This window comes from Leopardus geoffroyi, chromosome A3 (assembly GCF_018350155.1).
Source record: "Leopardus geoffroyi isolate Oge1 chromosome A3, O.geoffroyi_Oge1_pat1.0, whole genome shotgun sequence".
NCBI classification, from domain to species: Eukaryota; Metazoa; Chordata; class Mammalia; order Carnivora; family Felidae; genus Leopardus; species Leopardus geoffroyi.
In genome coordinates this window covers 13,883,925-13,898,024 of record NC_059336.1, presented here as the reverse complement: position 1 = coordinate 13,898,024, position 14,100 = coordinate 13,883,925, and the positions used below count along the sequence as shown (strand labels likewise).

The 14,100-nt window shown below is 46.1% G+C and overlaps 1 protein-coding gene across 46 annotated transcripts in view; it reads right to left on the bottom strand.

The window, feature by feature from the left end:
* ZMYND8 (zinc finger MYND-type containing 8) overlaps positions 1-14,100 on the bottom strand; it is a 126,197-nt gene that overhangs the window by 43,652 nt on the left and 68,445 nt on the right. For all 46 annotated transcript variants that reach the window (XM_045444332.1, XM_045444351.1, XM_045444344.1 and 43 more), the window contains one exon: positions 12,720-13,201. In XM_045444332.1, coding sequence (XP_045300288.1) covers positions 12,720-13,201 — 482 coding nt within the window. The remainder of the gene's footprint in view (positions 1-12,719; positions 13,202-14,100) is intronic.

The following is a 14,100-nucleotide window of genomic DNA, read 5'->3' as shown; positions in this document are numbered from 1 at the left end:
GAAGGGTCGGCCATTTATGTCAAGCACAGGCTTTAACCCAATGTTAAGCCGTGAAGGAAGAAGGCCTCCCCAGTCATTCTATTAAGCACAAAGCTCTAAGACAAATCGGCTAAGCTGCCACTGAAATTGGTTTGGCCCATTCACGGGTGTAAATCTCAAAATAAATAGCGATTAAAGCGGCCCCCAGCACGGTCCAGATGCAGAGACCGGAGCCAGGCTTACAAATGGCATGCCATCCGTTTATAGGAGATGTGGGAGCTGGCTCGCACAGCCAATGCACCTGCCGTGGGCCAAGTCGACCCCTTGGGAGATCTCTGGCTTCCCATTTCAAAGGTTCCGTGATGCAGAATGAAGCCAAACTCAGCACCAGATGGAGCGAGGGCGTCACTGGTCAATGATCTCCCTCCTTACTATGTTCCAAACTTTTACAGGAGGATAGAAAATCATGCCTAAGCCCGAGTCTTTTAAAAATACCATAGGGTGCCTGGGTGGCTCAGTCGGTTAAGCATGTGACTTCGGCTCAGGTCACGATCTCACATATCATGGGTTGGAGCCCCGCGTCGGGCTCTGTGCTGACAGCTCTAAGCCTGGCGCCTGCTTTGGAGTCTGTGTCTCCCTCTCCCTCTCCCTCTGCCCCTCCCCTACTCGCTCTCGATCTCTCTTTCTTCTCAAAAAAAAAAAAAGAAAAAAAGAAACATTAAAACAAATTTTTTAAAAATAAACTTTTTTTTTTTTTTTTTTTTTTTTAAACACCTTAAAGCTACCTCCATACTGCTCCCCTAAGCCTCATCCACTGAATGTGGGCAGGACAGAAAGCAAACCACATAACAACACAAGAGTGTTCAGATGGGCCGTGCGTCCTGGAGATCCTGCCCCTTTGCCTACACAGCCTGCCGTGATGGGGACTGTCCTGTTACAGAGCTCCTAGAGACAACATAATGGCCAGCCAGCCCTGCTCCGATGCACAGGAAAACACGGACTCTGCCGTGATCTGATCCTTCAGGGAAAGTTGTTGATGGCAACGGCGTTACGAATCAGGACGTCCCGGGGACTTCAAACAGTGCTCACGCTGGCAGATGGTCACCTCAGTTTCCTCGCCCGCCAAACGGGGGTAGAGTCAAAGTGAGGATCCCATGGGTGAAACTCAGCCAGTCAGTATGCAGGGCTCCCTCGGCTCTAGTGCAAGGACCTACCAAAGCTACCTTTAATGGATAGAGGGGGAAAGACTAGACACAGGGAGGATGGAGGCAGGCACGCAGCGAGAGCCAGACCCCAGGTGTGAAGTCCACCTTGGCAGCTGACTTGATGGGCGTCCTTGGGCATGGTAACTGAGCTCCGTGAATCTCCTTTCCTGGTAGCCTCAAAGAGAGACACTGATAATAAAATACAAAATAACTGGTAAAAAGCACCCACCTCATCAAGTTGTAAGGATCTAGCACGTTAATCATCAAAACAGCGGCTGGCATCAGAGAAGCACTGTATTATTATTTGCTATTAGTATAATATCACTTCCTATTTCCCTGTTAACCTCGAGGGCATTGGCTTCAACCACCTAAACCAGCAGTTGTCAGCCAGGAGTGATTTTTTTTTTTTTAATTAGGTAGGCTTCACGGCCAGCGTGGAGCCCAACATGGGGCTTGAACTCACAACCTTGAGACCAAGACCTGAGCTGAGATCAAGAGTCAGACGGTTAACTGACTGAGCCCACTCAGACGCCTGGCAGCCAGGAGTGATTTTGCCATCCAGGCAGGACATGCTGGGCAATGTCTGCAGACAATTTTGGCTGTCACAACTAGGGCAGGGGAGGGTGCTACCAATATCTAGTAGGTGTAGACCAAGGATGCTGCTCGCCCCTGCCCCACCACCAAGACAAATAATCTTTGGTTCCAAACACCTATAGGGCAGAGGTGGATCAATTCACAAAGGGATGAAACAGGTGTGCCTGTGGGGAACCTCATCTGCAGACGAGATGGGGAGCTGGCAAGGAGATGAGCTAATCCAGGTCTAGTGGTCCTTAGTAAATGCTCGATTGATGCTCCACATTATTTTGAGAATCAAGTTTTGTTGTTGGTGTTTTTTTTTTTAATACTAATTAACTTAGTTTCACTGTAAGGATGAACAAATGCCCGGCCCTGGACACACAACACTCTCTCAAATGAGAGCTTCAATTTACTGTCACTACCACTGTTCCTGTAACCAGGTACCTAACAACCAGCAGAATTAGACTGCTTGGTACACACATACACATACACACACATACACACACACACTAAGAATCATCAAAGATAAAGGCATTTCCAAAGATTTAAGTATTACCAATAAAATCTTTAGTATTCGGATTTTATTTTTCGTTCACTCGTAGTCTATGTGCTTCCTTCCAAAAGAGATTTGCAGGGGCTGAAAACATCAGTGTCCTATATTCTCTGCGAGGACTAAAGACCAGTGCCGCTCTGACTGTATTCTCTCACGTGAACCAGCAAACAGGGGTAGCAGGAAGGGTCTTACACCAGTCAAGGTACTGCGTAGACTGCGAGGAACTTTGTCAAGAAAGTCTGACCCAAAAGGGTAGGCGGAAGTAAAAACACACACAAAGGTGCTGTCACACACAGAACTCAAGCACGTGGGTCCGCATTTCCCTGCTTCATAACAGCTCATGTTAAAAAAGGAAGGAAGGATGGGCGCCTGGGGGGCTCAACTGGTTAAGCGTCCAACTCCTGATTCCAGGTCAGGTCGTGACCTCGAGGGTCGTGAGTTCGAGCTTCGCATCAGGCTCTGTGCTGACAGTGCAGAGCCTGCTTGGGATTTTCTCTTTCTCTCAGTCCCTCACCTGCTCATGCAGGCTCGCTCGCACCTGCTCTCTATCAAATCAATAATTTAAATTTAAAAAAAAAAGGAGGAAAGGGAAGCCAGCAGGCAATCTCACAGAGCCCTGCCCCCTTGTGGTCCCTACAGGGAAACTTAGTAAGAACACAGGCAAAGTCATTATTTTTGCAATTCTGTAGTTAAAACATAACGGGAAAATTTTAATTTCACAGGCACATAAAGTTTCCTCTGTTAATAAAACGTAAGTATTGAAGGTTTAAGAACCAAGTTCTAAATTTTTTAATTTAAACATAGCACCTGGATATGGCAAGAATAAAGGTGTTTGGAGAACACTGGCTCCCCATGGAGTCTGGTTCACTCTCCATGCAGCCAGCAAAGGGCAGGGACCCCCTCACGGACATCTGGGACTAAAATGCTTCCTGTAATCAGGGAAGGGACAGCATGGGGTCACCTAGCAACCCTGGGTTCCATCATGCAGAACTCTCCTTGGGGAACACGATGGCCCCTGTCCACCCCGAAGTGCCACATGTTCCCCCTCCCCAATTTGTTAAACACTATGTACCTGCCTCGACCTCCCCATATCAGTTAACACTATGACCACTCACCTAGATGTTCAAGGCCAAACACGTCTAAACTGCCCTAATTCCTCCCTTGTTCTCCTGCCCCAATTTACCCCACTCTTCAGCCAGGCCCCTCCCTGCACACCGCTTCCAAAATATACCCCCAAGCGCCCCCTGGTCTCCATCCCCGCTGCTATCAGCCTAATGCACACATTCTCAAAGGTGGTTCTGGAGAACAGGAGGGTGAAAAACTCTCTTACTCTTTTTATGTATAAACACAGACACATGCAGTACATAAAAAGAAATACAGTACTTTGAAATTTCATGAGGGTCATGAGGGTCCCTTCCTAGGTATAAACCTAAAAGAACTGAAAAGCGGTACTCAAATCTTGCTACACCAACGTTCATCGCAGCACTATTCACCAGGGTTCAAAGGTAGAAACAATCTGAATGTCCATCGACGGATAGACAAACTCTGGAGTCCTCGGTGGAACGTTTACTGAGCCATAAAAAGGAATGAAGGTCTGATGCATGCTGCATCATTCACTGAAAACATACGCTCTGTGAAAGGAGCCGACACGAAAGCCACATTTTGTATGATTTGGCTTAAATGTAATACCCAGAGCAGGCAAATCCATACAAGTCATGTGCAGACTAACGGTCAGGAGGGGTCGGTGGCCAGGGAGTAGGGGAGTGCTTAATTACTTCACAGGATTTTATTTTGGAGTAATGGAGATGTTCCCTTTCAAATGGTTAATTTTAGGTCATGTGAATTTCATCTCCATTAAGGAAAAAATTCACAGGAGACTGTTGGGGGGGGCGAGGGAGGTGGTGGTTAGGGAATGTCTAAAATGGCTCCTTATGGGATGAGAAAGAAAAAAATGTCTGATAAATACTGCCCGTGCCTATCATTTCCCACCAAGACCCTGTAAGAGCTCCCATGGGCCCCCCACCTCCTGCCACAGCACCCCTATCCTGGGGCACCCTCCACACCGCAGCCAGGTACACAAACCATGGCTCCATCTAAAACCATCCAGAGGCAGGATATCTGGCTGGCTCAGCCAGTAGAGCACATGGCTCTTGATCTCAGGCTTGTAAGCTCAAGCCCCCACATTTGGGTGTAGATACTTAAAATTAAAATCTTAAAAATAGGGGCGCCTGGGTGGCGCAGTCGGTTAAGCGTCCGACTTCAGCCAGGTCACGATCTCGCGGTCCGTGAGTTCGAGCCCCATGTCGGGCTCTGGGCTGATGGCTCAGAGCCTGGAGCCTGTTTCCGATTCTGTGTCTCCCTCTCTCTCTGCCCCTCCCCCGTTCATGCTGTGTCTCTCTCTGTCCCAAAAATAAATAAACGTTGAAAAAAAAAATTTTTTTTATCAAATTAAAAAAAAAAAAATCTTAAAAACAAATAAATAAAACTATCCTAGAGGTGTCCTATCCCCCAGAATAAAAGCCAACTACACATGCGACCCTTTCCTTTCCTCATTCAGGAATCTCCAGCCACCCGACCTTTGTGCTGTTCCTCTAAGATCAAATCTGTTCCTAACTCAAGCCTTGACACTCCAAGAATTCCCCAGGAAAGGCCCCCACCCCGACCCCAATCATACTGGCTGGTAACCCTCCAACACCACCCTCAAAGCCCTTCCCCTGCTGGCCTCATCCAAGGGGGCCAAGTGTCTCTTTTTACCATCTCCCCTTTGCCGTGAGCACGTCAGCTCCAGGACAGCAGGGTCCCTGCCAGGCACCTGGGATGACACCCGGTGTCCGAGAAATTTACAGAATGAGCAAATACATCAGATCATTAACTGAAGAATGAGGTTTCCATTTCTCTTCTCACCACAGAGGTCAGGAGAAGCAATAAGGAGACAATAAGAGCAACCAAAGAAAACCTTCTTCATAAAAAGCGGTTTCTGTTTAAATACCCTCGATATTATGCAGCTACTAAAAACAAGGTATGCTAAAAGAATAATTAACAATCCAACAGAAACACATAAATGAGCATCTGAGGGGGGGGGGGTACAAATGGTCAATAAACATGTCAGAGATAAGATACAGATGGATAAAGATAGATGTGGATACATTTATCTCCACCCTACATCTTTTTCGCATACGTGATTACCTTGTTTCAAAAAATAACACCTGGGGCGCCTGGGTGACGCAGTCGGTTAAGCCTCTGACTTCAGCCAGGTCACGATCTCGCAGTCCGTGAGTTCGAGCCCCGCGTCAGGCTCTGGGCTGACGGCTCAGAGCCTGGAGCCTGTTTCCGATTCTGTGTCTCCCTCTCTCTCTGCCCCTCCCCCGTTCATGCTCTGTCTCTCTCTGTCCCAAAAATAAATAAACGTTGAAAAAAAAAAATTTTTTTTTAAATAAATAAATAAATAACACCTAGTGTTGAGGGAAGGGGAATACTCACTGGAATCGTAAAACCTTTTTAGCATAGCAGTTAGGTGATGCTGAAATTACCCAAAATTAAATTTATAAATCACATGGATGGTAAGGTACAATGCTGAGTTCACCCCCTAGATATACGTGTCATGTGCCCCAGACACAGTATGCACACCAGAAGGTTCACTGCAACAGTATTTATGACAGTAAAAAGGAGATGGCGTATAAATGTCTGTTAACCGAAGACTAGGTAAGTGAATCAATTAATACCATACACCCCCAAAAAAGAATGACACGGATCTGCACAATCTGACAAGGACTGGTCCCCGCAGGTATGTGTGTGGGAAAGAGAGAGGTAAAAATCAAGTGCGTACAGAAGTGCCCACAATACGTGTAAATGTTTATCAAAAACACACGCATAGCTTCAAATGAGTGTATACATATTTTTGGTAGTAGTATACTCCACAGAGTATAAGAGAGGCATAACGAGGAGAAAGTTTCGGGATGTAGGAGAAAACAAACGACCTTTTTTACATCCGTTTACACTGATTTAATACTGCTAGGTTGTGTTTTATCTTAATTTTAACCATGTAGGGTCACCAACGTTAAAAAAAAAAAAAAGTCAACTAGAGTTATTTAGATGATGGGTCATCTTGCCCATTTAAAACTACCTCTACTGTGGTTTCTGTTGTGGGGGAAAATCTTTAAAACAGGTGTAAAAATATATTTCTTAATACAGATAAATGTAAATGAAGGGGGCGGGGATTTTGGAATTCTCAGACTCCAGTGAGTTTCAATGGATATGTTCTCGAAAACATGAACTCTGGCTTTGTATATGACCACCGGGACAAAAATGTCAAACAGCAGGCTAGCCAAAAACACCTACAATTTTGGGAATTAGAAAGCTAGCAGAGATGTCCATACATAAAATGTGCATTAAGAAAACAAATCAGGGGCACCTGGTGGCTCAGTCGGTTGAGCGGCCGACTTCGGCTCAGGTCACGATCTCGTGGTCCGTGAGTTCAAGCCCCACGTCAGGCTCTGTGCTGACTGCTCAGAGCCTGGAGCCTGTTTCCGATCCTGTGTCTCCCTCTCTCTCTGACCCTCCCCTGTTCAAGCTCTGTCTCTCTCTGTCTCAAAAATAAATAAACGTTAAAAAAAAAATTAAAAAAAAGAAAGAAAGAAAACAAATCAATGTATCTGTTCAAAACCTACCCGTTCACACGACTTCATAAAACCAAGTTTCTTCCCCTAAGAAATGTTTCCCAAATGCCTTCGTTCACATGCCCCCAATCATTTCTGTCATCTGCATGTGCTGTTTACACCCTACTGACAACTACAACTATATGGACAAGCAGAAAGGTGTCAAGGAAAGAATCCTCCCTCGAAAGGAGCAGAAGGCTTAGTGTGATCCATTCGACCACAGAACATTACGATGGCAATTATCAATGGGATTTATACATTTAAAAACCTTGACTTGAATTCAAGTCATGGTCCCAGGTTCGTGGGTTCGAGCCCTGACACAGGATTCCTCACTGAGCGTGGAGACTGCTTGGGATTCTGTCTCTCCACCTCTCTCTGCCCCTCCCCTGCACACACACACACACACACACTCTCTCTCTCTCTCTCTCTCTCTCTCTAAAATTGAAAAAAAAGGAGGGGGCACATGGGTGGCTCAGTGGGTTGAGTGTCAGACTCCTGATTTTGGCTCACATCATGATCCCAGGGTCATGGGATCGAGCCCCATGTCTGGCTCCACACTGACCATGGAGCCTGCTGAAGATTCTTCTCTCTCTCCGTTTGCCTCTCTCCCCTGCTCACGTGTGCGTGCACGTGCGCACGTGCACACACACACACACACACACTCCCTCTCTCTCAAAATAAATAAATAAATGTTAAAAAACTAAAAGTTTAAAAAAACATGAAGGAACACCCAATTGGGTCTGTGGGTTGTTTTTTTTTTTTTCTTTTTTTGAGAAAGACAGACAGCAAGCAAGTGACCATGAGCAGGGGATGGGCAGAAGAGAGAGAGGGAGACAGAGAATCTGAAACAGGCTCCAGGCCCCAAGCTGCCAGCAGAGAGCCCAATGCGGGGCTCAAACTCACGAGCCACAAAATCATGACCTGAGCCGAAGTCAGACGCTTGACCGACTGAGCCCCAGGAACACCCAATTCGTAACCCTTGTTACCTCTCGGGGTATGATTATGTGCTATTCATTACACAATATTAAAATCTGAAAGCAATAGTTTACATTCAGGGAAAAAAAGGACACAAAATGCGATGTAATATATTGAAGAGCTTCAAACCTGAACATGAAGCATCAGAACTTTGCTCTCAGTACTAAAAGTCCAAAGCACAGCACGTCAACATCAGGGTTCTCAACAGAAACTGGAGGGGCAACGACGCCCCCAGGGGCAACGTGGCGGTGCCTGAAGACACTTTCAGCTGCCCTCACTGTGGGCAGGGGCGTGCTACGGGCATGAAGCGAGTGGAGGCGGGAGTCATGCTATATACCCTGAAGTGAGTGCACAGGGAGGCCCAACCAGACCATCGTCCAGCCCAAACCAGCAGGGCAGAGATCGAGAAACTCGATTTTAAATCATGCTCAACATTTTCAAAAGCAAAAAGACATTTGGAAACGCTCGTTTCGATTAAGCTTTGACATGGACGCAAATCCTTTTGTAAAGCCGTAAATCTTGCTCAAAGGAAGAACTAATCGCCTTTGAAGTCACAAATAATGGAATCAGATTTTATACTTTGATGTACAATTCACGAGTGTGGACCAAAACCCATCATTTATTATCTACGTTTATAGGATCCTGGCCTGTGCTAAGTGCTATTCTGACTCCATGAAACAGGAGTCTTAGAATTAAATTAGCAAAAAATGCCCCTTCCCTCCCACGCACCCCGGCACTCTGGAGGGGCAGAGGCAGAGGAGCTAGTGATTCAACGCCAAACTTCCTCTACTTATAAAGCTTCGGAAACAACCTCCATCTTCAAAGGGCAGTAGTAGCTTGCACAACTCTTGGTGGCTTGCACAGATGAGCCACACAGCAGAGCATCACTGGACAGTCTATGACAGGACAGAAACTCCTATTTTGAAGGACTATGTAACATGAAAAATATTCAGAACACAAGGTTAAGCTTAAAAAAAAAAAACAAAAAAAACAAAAAACAAAACCTCAGGTGCCCGGATGGCGCTATTGGTGGAACATGAGACGCTTGATCTTGGGGTTGTAGGTTCAAGGCCCACAGTGGGCGCAGAGCTGACTTAAAGAAGGGTGGGGGGCACCCAGATGGCTCAGTCAGTTGAGCATCTGACTTCAGCTCAGGTCATGATCTCATGGTCCGTGAGTCCAAGCCCACATCGGGCTCGCTGCTGTCGGCACAGAGCCTGCTTCGGATCCTCTGTCTCCTCTCTCTCTGCCGCTCCCCTGCTCATGCTCTCTCAAAAATAAACAAAACATGGGGCGCCTGGGTGGCTCAGTCAGTTGAGCATCCGACTTTAGCTCAGGTCATGATCTCGCAGTCCGTGGGTTCGAGCCCCGCGTCGGGCTCTTTGCTGACCGCTCAGGACCCTGTTTCGGATTCTGTGTCTCCCTCTCTCCCTGACCCTCTCCCGTTCATGCTCTGTCTCTCTCTGTCTCAAAAATAAATAAACGTTAAAAAAAAATTTTTTTTTTTTAAATAAAACATTAAAAAAGAAGAAGAAGGAGAAAAAGAAAGAAAAAAAATCTCAAAACTGTCTACAACAGATACTGCAAACGAGCCAATATGTAAAAGTTGGGGCAGTCCACATTTAAAAAAGTATCTGAGGCTTCTCTTGAACCATGAGAGTAAGGCAACAGAGCTCACATTCCCACTTGGCAAGAACCAGCAGGAAGGCCCCCAGGGCCCTTCAGGAAAGGCATTCCTCAAGAGCATTCTGACAGGTCAGGTGGTGGTCTGTTAGTGGGGTGTAAGGAGTTCGCATCAGAGGAGTAAGGACCGCTGGGGGAGGTACATACAAGCGCCCACCCGTGTGTCATCAGGAAGAGTGTTATTATTTCTGCTCTGTGTTGTTCAGCCCAGTGACCACACGTCTCAGTCTTGCTCATCTCCATACCTGCCTGATCCCTAGAAATATGTTTTCAACTTAATAGTATGACTCCTAAACCAACATAGAAAAAAGTCCTGGAAAGCAGCTCTTCCTGCCCGCGCGTCCTGTCCCCATGCTTTAATAAAATCACCTTTTTTGCACCAAAAAAAAAAAAAAAAAAATTAAAGTCCTGGAAACAAGTATCCAAGGGCCGACCGGGAGGTGGAATGATGTGTGACTTTAGTTTTATAAATAACAAGTGTTGTATGACAAGGATGTACTGTTATGACAAAAGGAGTATCCAAAGACGTTTTCCCTTCTCCCTAAACAGTAACCCCTAGCGCAGCTACAAGACCAAAGGACTGTTCGTTCAGAGGGTGCTGACACCCCCCGGCGCTATAACACATAGCCGAATACATATTCATGGCTGAAGTCGAGGTCCTGCAAGCAAATATCGCCAAAGGCATTGATTTAGGCCAGGACGTCTAGATGAAGGGGGAAGCAGGACAATCACTGAGAATATAAACCGCTTTGATCCATAACAAGGACACCATGGGGAAAAGGCTTCTGGCTGAGCAAAGTACTCCTGAGAAAACTAAATCAAGTTCTATAGATTACAGACACCTGACTGAGTTCCTCCACACGCCCGCGATACAAAAGGAAGGTTTCTAAACTCTCATAAAAGTTTTAGTTAATAACTTATTTCAGTGTGTAGCTTTTATGTTGCTGGCTACAAAATTTTTATTGCTAAAACTAATACGACTTTTCTATCCTATGACAATCTTTTTTTTTTTTTTTGAACACGATTTTGGATAAATCAAAATCTCATCTCAATGATACCCTCCCTGTGGGGCATTTCACTTCTCCTTGTACCAAACGCTATTGTCGCTGCTGACAGCAGAGGGCAGTAGGGTGCAATGAAAAGAAAATGGATGTAGAATCAGGATCTAGCTGTGGGCACAGAGGCCTCCCTCCACTCTCCACAGAGACCTCAATTTTGCCCCCTGTAAAATGGGGAAACGGACTCAAGAGTTTCTTCTAACTAGGTCTATAACAGAGGTTAGCAAAAGGACCCATGGGCCAAATCTAGCGTACCACCTACTCTTACATTGCCTACAAGGGTTACTTGCCATTTGCAAATGGTGGAAAAATCCTGAAGGGTTACTAGAGTTCATGAAACACACAAATCATATGAAATTCAAATTTCTGGGTCACAGCCACATATTGCCTATGGCTATTTCATTAATACAACAGTGCTGAATAGCTGTATAGTTGTGAGGGACAAAGAGCCACAAAGCCTAAAATATTTACTATCTGGCTCCTTACAGAAAAGGGGACAATTGGTGAGATTAAAACGATTTGGGGAATCACCTTCTCTACACATAGTACTCACTGGCTGCCTAACTCATAATCCCCAAATGATCCAAGCACATACTGGCAACAGGATCATATTTTAGAAAAAAGGACTTTAAGGGGCGCATGGGTGGCTAAGTCAGTTAAGGGTCCGACTCTAGAGTTTGGCTCAGGTCGTGATCTCACAGTTCATGAGATCCAGTCCTGTGTCTGCCTGGGATTCTCTCTCTCTCTCTCTCTCTCTCTCTCTCTCTCTCTCTCTTTGCCACTCTCCCACTCACACTCTTTCAAAAATAAATACACACTTATAAATACATATTAAAAAAATAATAGGGGCACCTGGGTGGCTCAGTCGGTTGAGTGTCCGACTTCAGCTCAGGTCATGATCTCACAGTTCGTGAGTTCGAGCCCCACATCGCACTCTGTGCTCACAGCTCAGAGCCTGGAGCCTGCTTCCAATTCTGTGTCTCCCTCTCTCTCAGTCCCTCCCCCACTTGCACTCTGTGTGTGTGTGTGTGTGTGTGTGTGTGTGTCTCAAAAATAAACATAAAAAAAAGAAAAATGAGAGTAAACCCATTTCCTTGTGGAAGTAATAAATCTCTTAAGTATTTAACAGACAGCCAAATAATATCTGGGTACAAAGAATTCAGTTTAAGTCACCATTCCTTTCCTCACACTGGACCAGCACCCCCTCACATCAGCTCTCCCAATCCGAATCTGAATCTGAATCCATGTAGGCATTTGCTGAGCAACCACCAGTAAGAAATAATGTAGCAGCCAACATCTTTGCAATGCTTACTATTTCTGGCACTGTTCCGACCCTTTGTGGACACGTCTTCATTTAAGCCTTAACAAGAACCTATGGGTCAGGTCTGTTATTACGTCACATCACAGATGAGGAAACTCAAGCACCAAGACATTAAGTATCTGGCCTAAAGCCACGCAGCTAGTGAGTGGGAGAGTTGGGATTTGAGACCGGCAGCCTCATTCTTAAAGACTCGGCATTCTACAGCAAGTGTCAATCAGGGCAACCAACCTGTAAGGAGCGCTCTGGGGAGAGCACACTTTATTGCCAACCTTACCTGTCGCTCTAACACTGGAGCGCTAAGTATCGTGAAGGTATAGTCTGGATAGAAAAACAGTCTTTCGATTGAAGTAACATTCCTGAGAAACAAACTCTTACGGGAAGTTTTGCTGTGATAGCCCAAGAGGCGTCTGCTCTCAACTCTCAAGGATTTCTGGCCACCTCTGCCCCACTGCGAGGAAGGACCTCCATCTGGCCTTTGGGGACCAATTTTCTCCGTTCTTAATTCCTAACAGCAAAAATCCCTCTGGGTCACCCATTTAAACTTTTAAATGTCCTCCACTGAAGCAAAACCCCATAGAGGTCCCTTTGATTCTGAGACGCTGGCCAGCCAGAACCCGACAGGCGTGGTCCAGACGGAAGCCCTACGTGGCAGGGGACCGCCCCCCACCCCGCCCCCCGCCCGCCCCCGCCTCTTCCTCTTCCTCCGCGGCTGACCTGTGCTCTTGTCCAGGAAGTCCATGGACTCCTCACTGGCGCTGAAGTGGCTCGACGTGGCCTTCTTCTCGGCGTCCTGCTCCACGTCGGAGCCCGTGTGCACGGAAGAGTTTGTGCTCATGGGGGAGCGTGGTATATCGGACAAGGAGATCCGACGGCCCGTGCCCCCGCTCAGCATGGGCTTGCTCATCAAGATCTTGGGGGACGCCGTCATGTCGAAGTTGAGCTTGACCTTCTCCTGCTTGTCTATCTTGGCAGCACCCGCGCTGGGATTGCTGGGATCGAGCAGCATTTGGTACTGGCTGTTGGGCGTGTACGGTGTCCTGAAGGGAGAGTAGTTAAAAACCCCGAACTTCCTGCGGATGTTCTCCACATACACCTCCATCTCCTGCATTGCACTGTTGAAGATGCTTTTCGTCTTTTTCACAGAAAAAGGAATTTCTTTGGACATGAGGTAGCAATTATTTATTGGAACCCAGGCCCTAGGAAGTGCAGAAGAGAGAGTTGAAGTCAACTTTGGTCCTTTCAGAGATCCTTTTATTTATTTATTTATTTTTTGAGGTTTTTTAAAAATTGGTTTTCTTGCGGTAAGTTTAAGAGAACCACACGCCCTATTGTTAACGTAGGCACGGCTTTATTCATCGTAACGGTAATTTTATGCCCGATGAGTCTACACCCATTCTACACTCTGATTCTATAAATTTGACTATTTTATTAAATACCTCCTCTAAGCGGAATTCATGCAGTCATTTTGTCTTACTGTGCCTGGCTGACCTCCCTTAGCGTCGTGTCCTCCAGGTTCAGCTATGTTGTCACATCTTTTTTTTTTTTTTTTTAATTATATGAAATTTATTGTCAAATTGGTTTCCATACAACACCCAGTGCTCATCCCAAAAGGTGCCCTCCTCAATACCCATCACCCACCCTCTCCTCCCTCCCACCCCCCATCAACCCTCAGTTTGTTCTCAGTTTTTAACAGTCTCTTATTTGTCACATCTTTTTTAAGGCCGAATACTATCCCATGAGATCTATCTACCGCGACTTCTTTATCTGTTCATCTGTCGATGGACATTTAGGGTGTTTCCAGAATTTTTTTCCTTAACGCAAACCAAATTAGCCTGGTATGTCTGTCGACCTTCTTAAATACATACGCCATTCTTTTTTTTTTTTTTTTTTTTAATTTTTTTTTTCAACGTTTATTTATTTTTGGGACAGAGAGAGACAGAGCATGAACGGGGGAGGGGCAGAAGAGAGGGAGACACAGAATCGGAAACAGGCTCCAGGCTCTGAGCCATCAGCCCAGAGCCCAATGCGGGGCTCGAACTCACGGACCGCGAGATCGTGACCTGGCTGAAGTCGGACGCTTAACCGACTGCGCCAC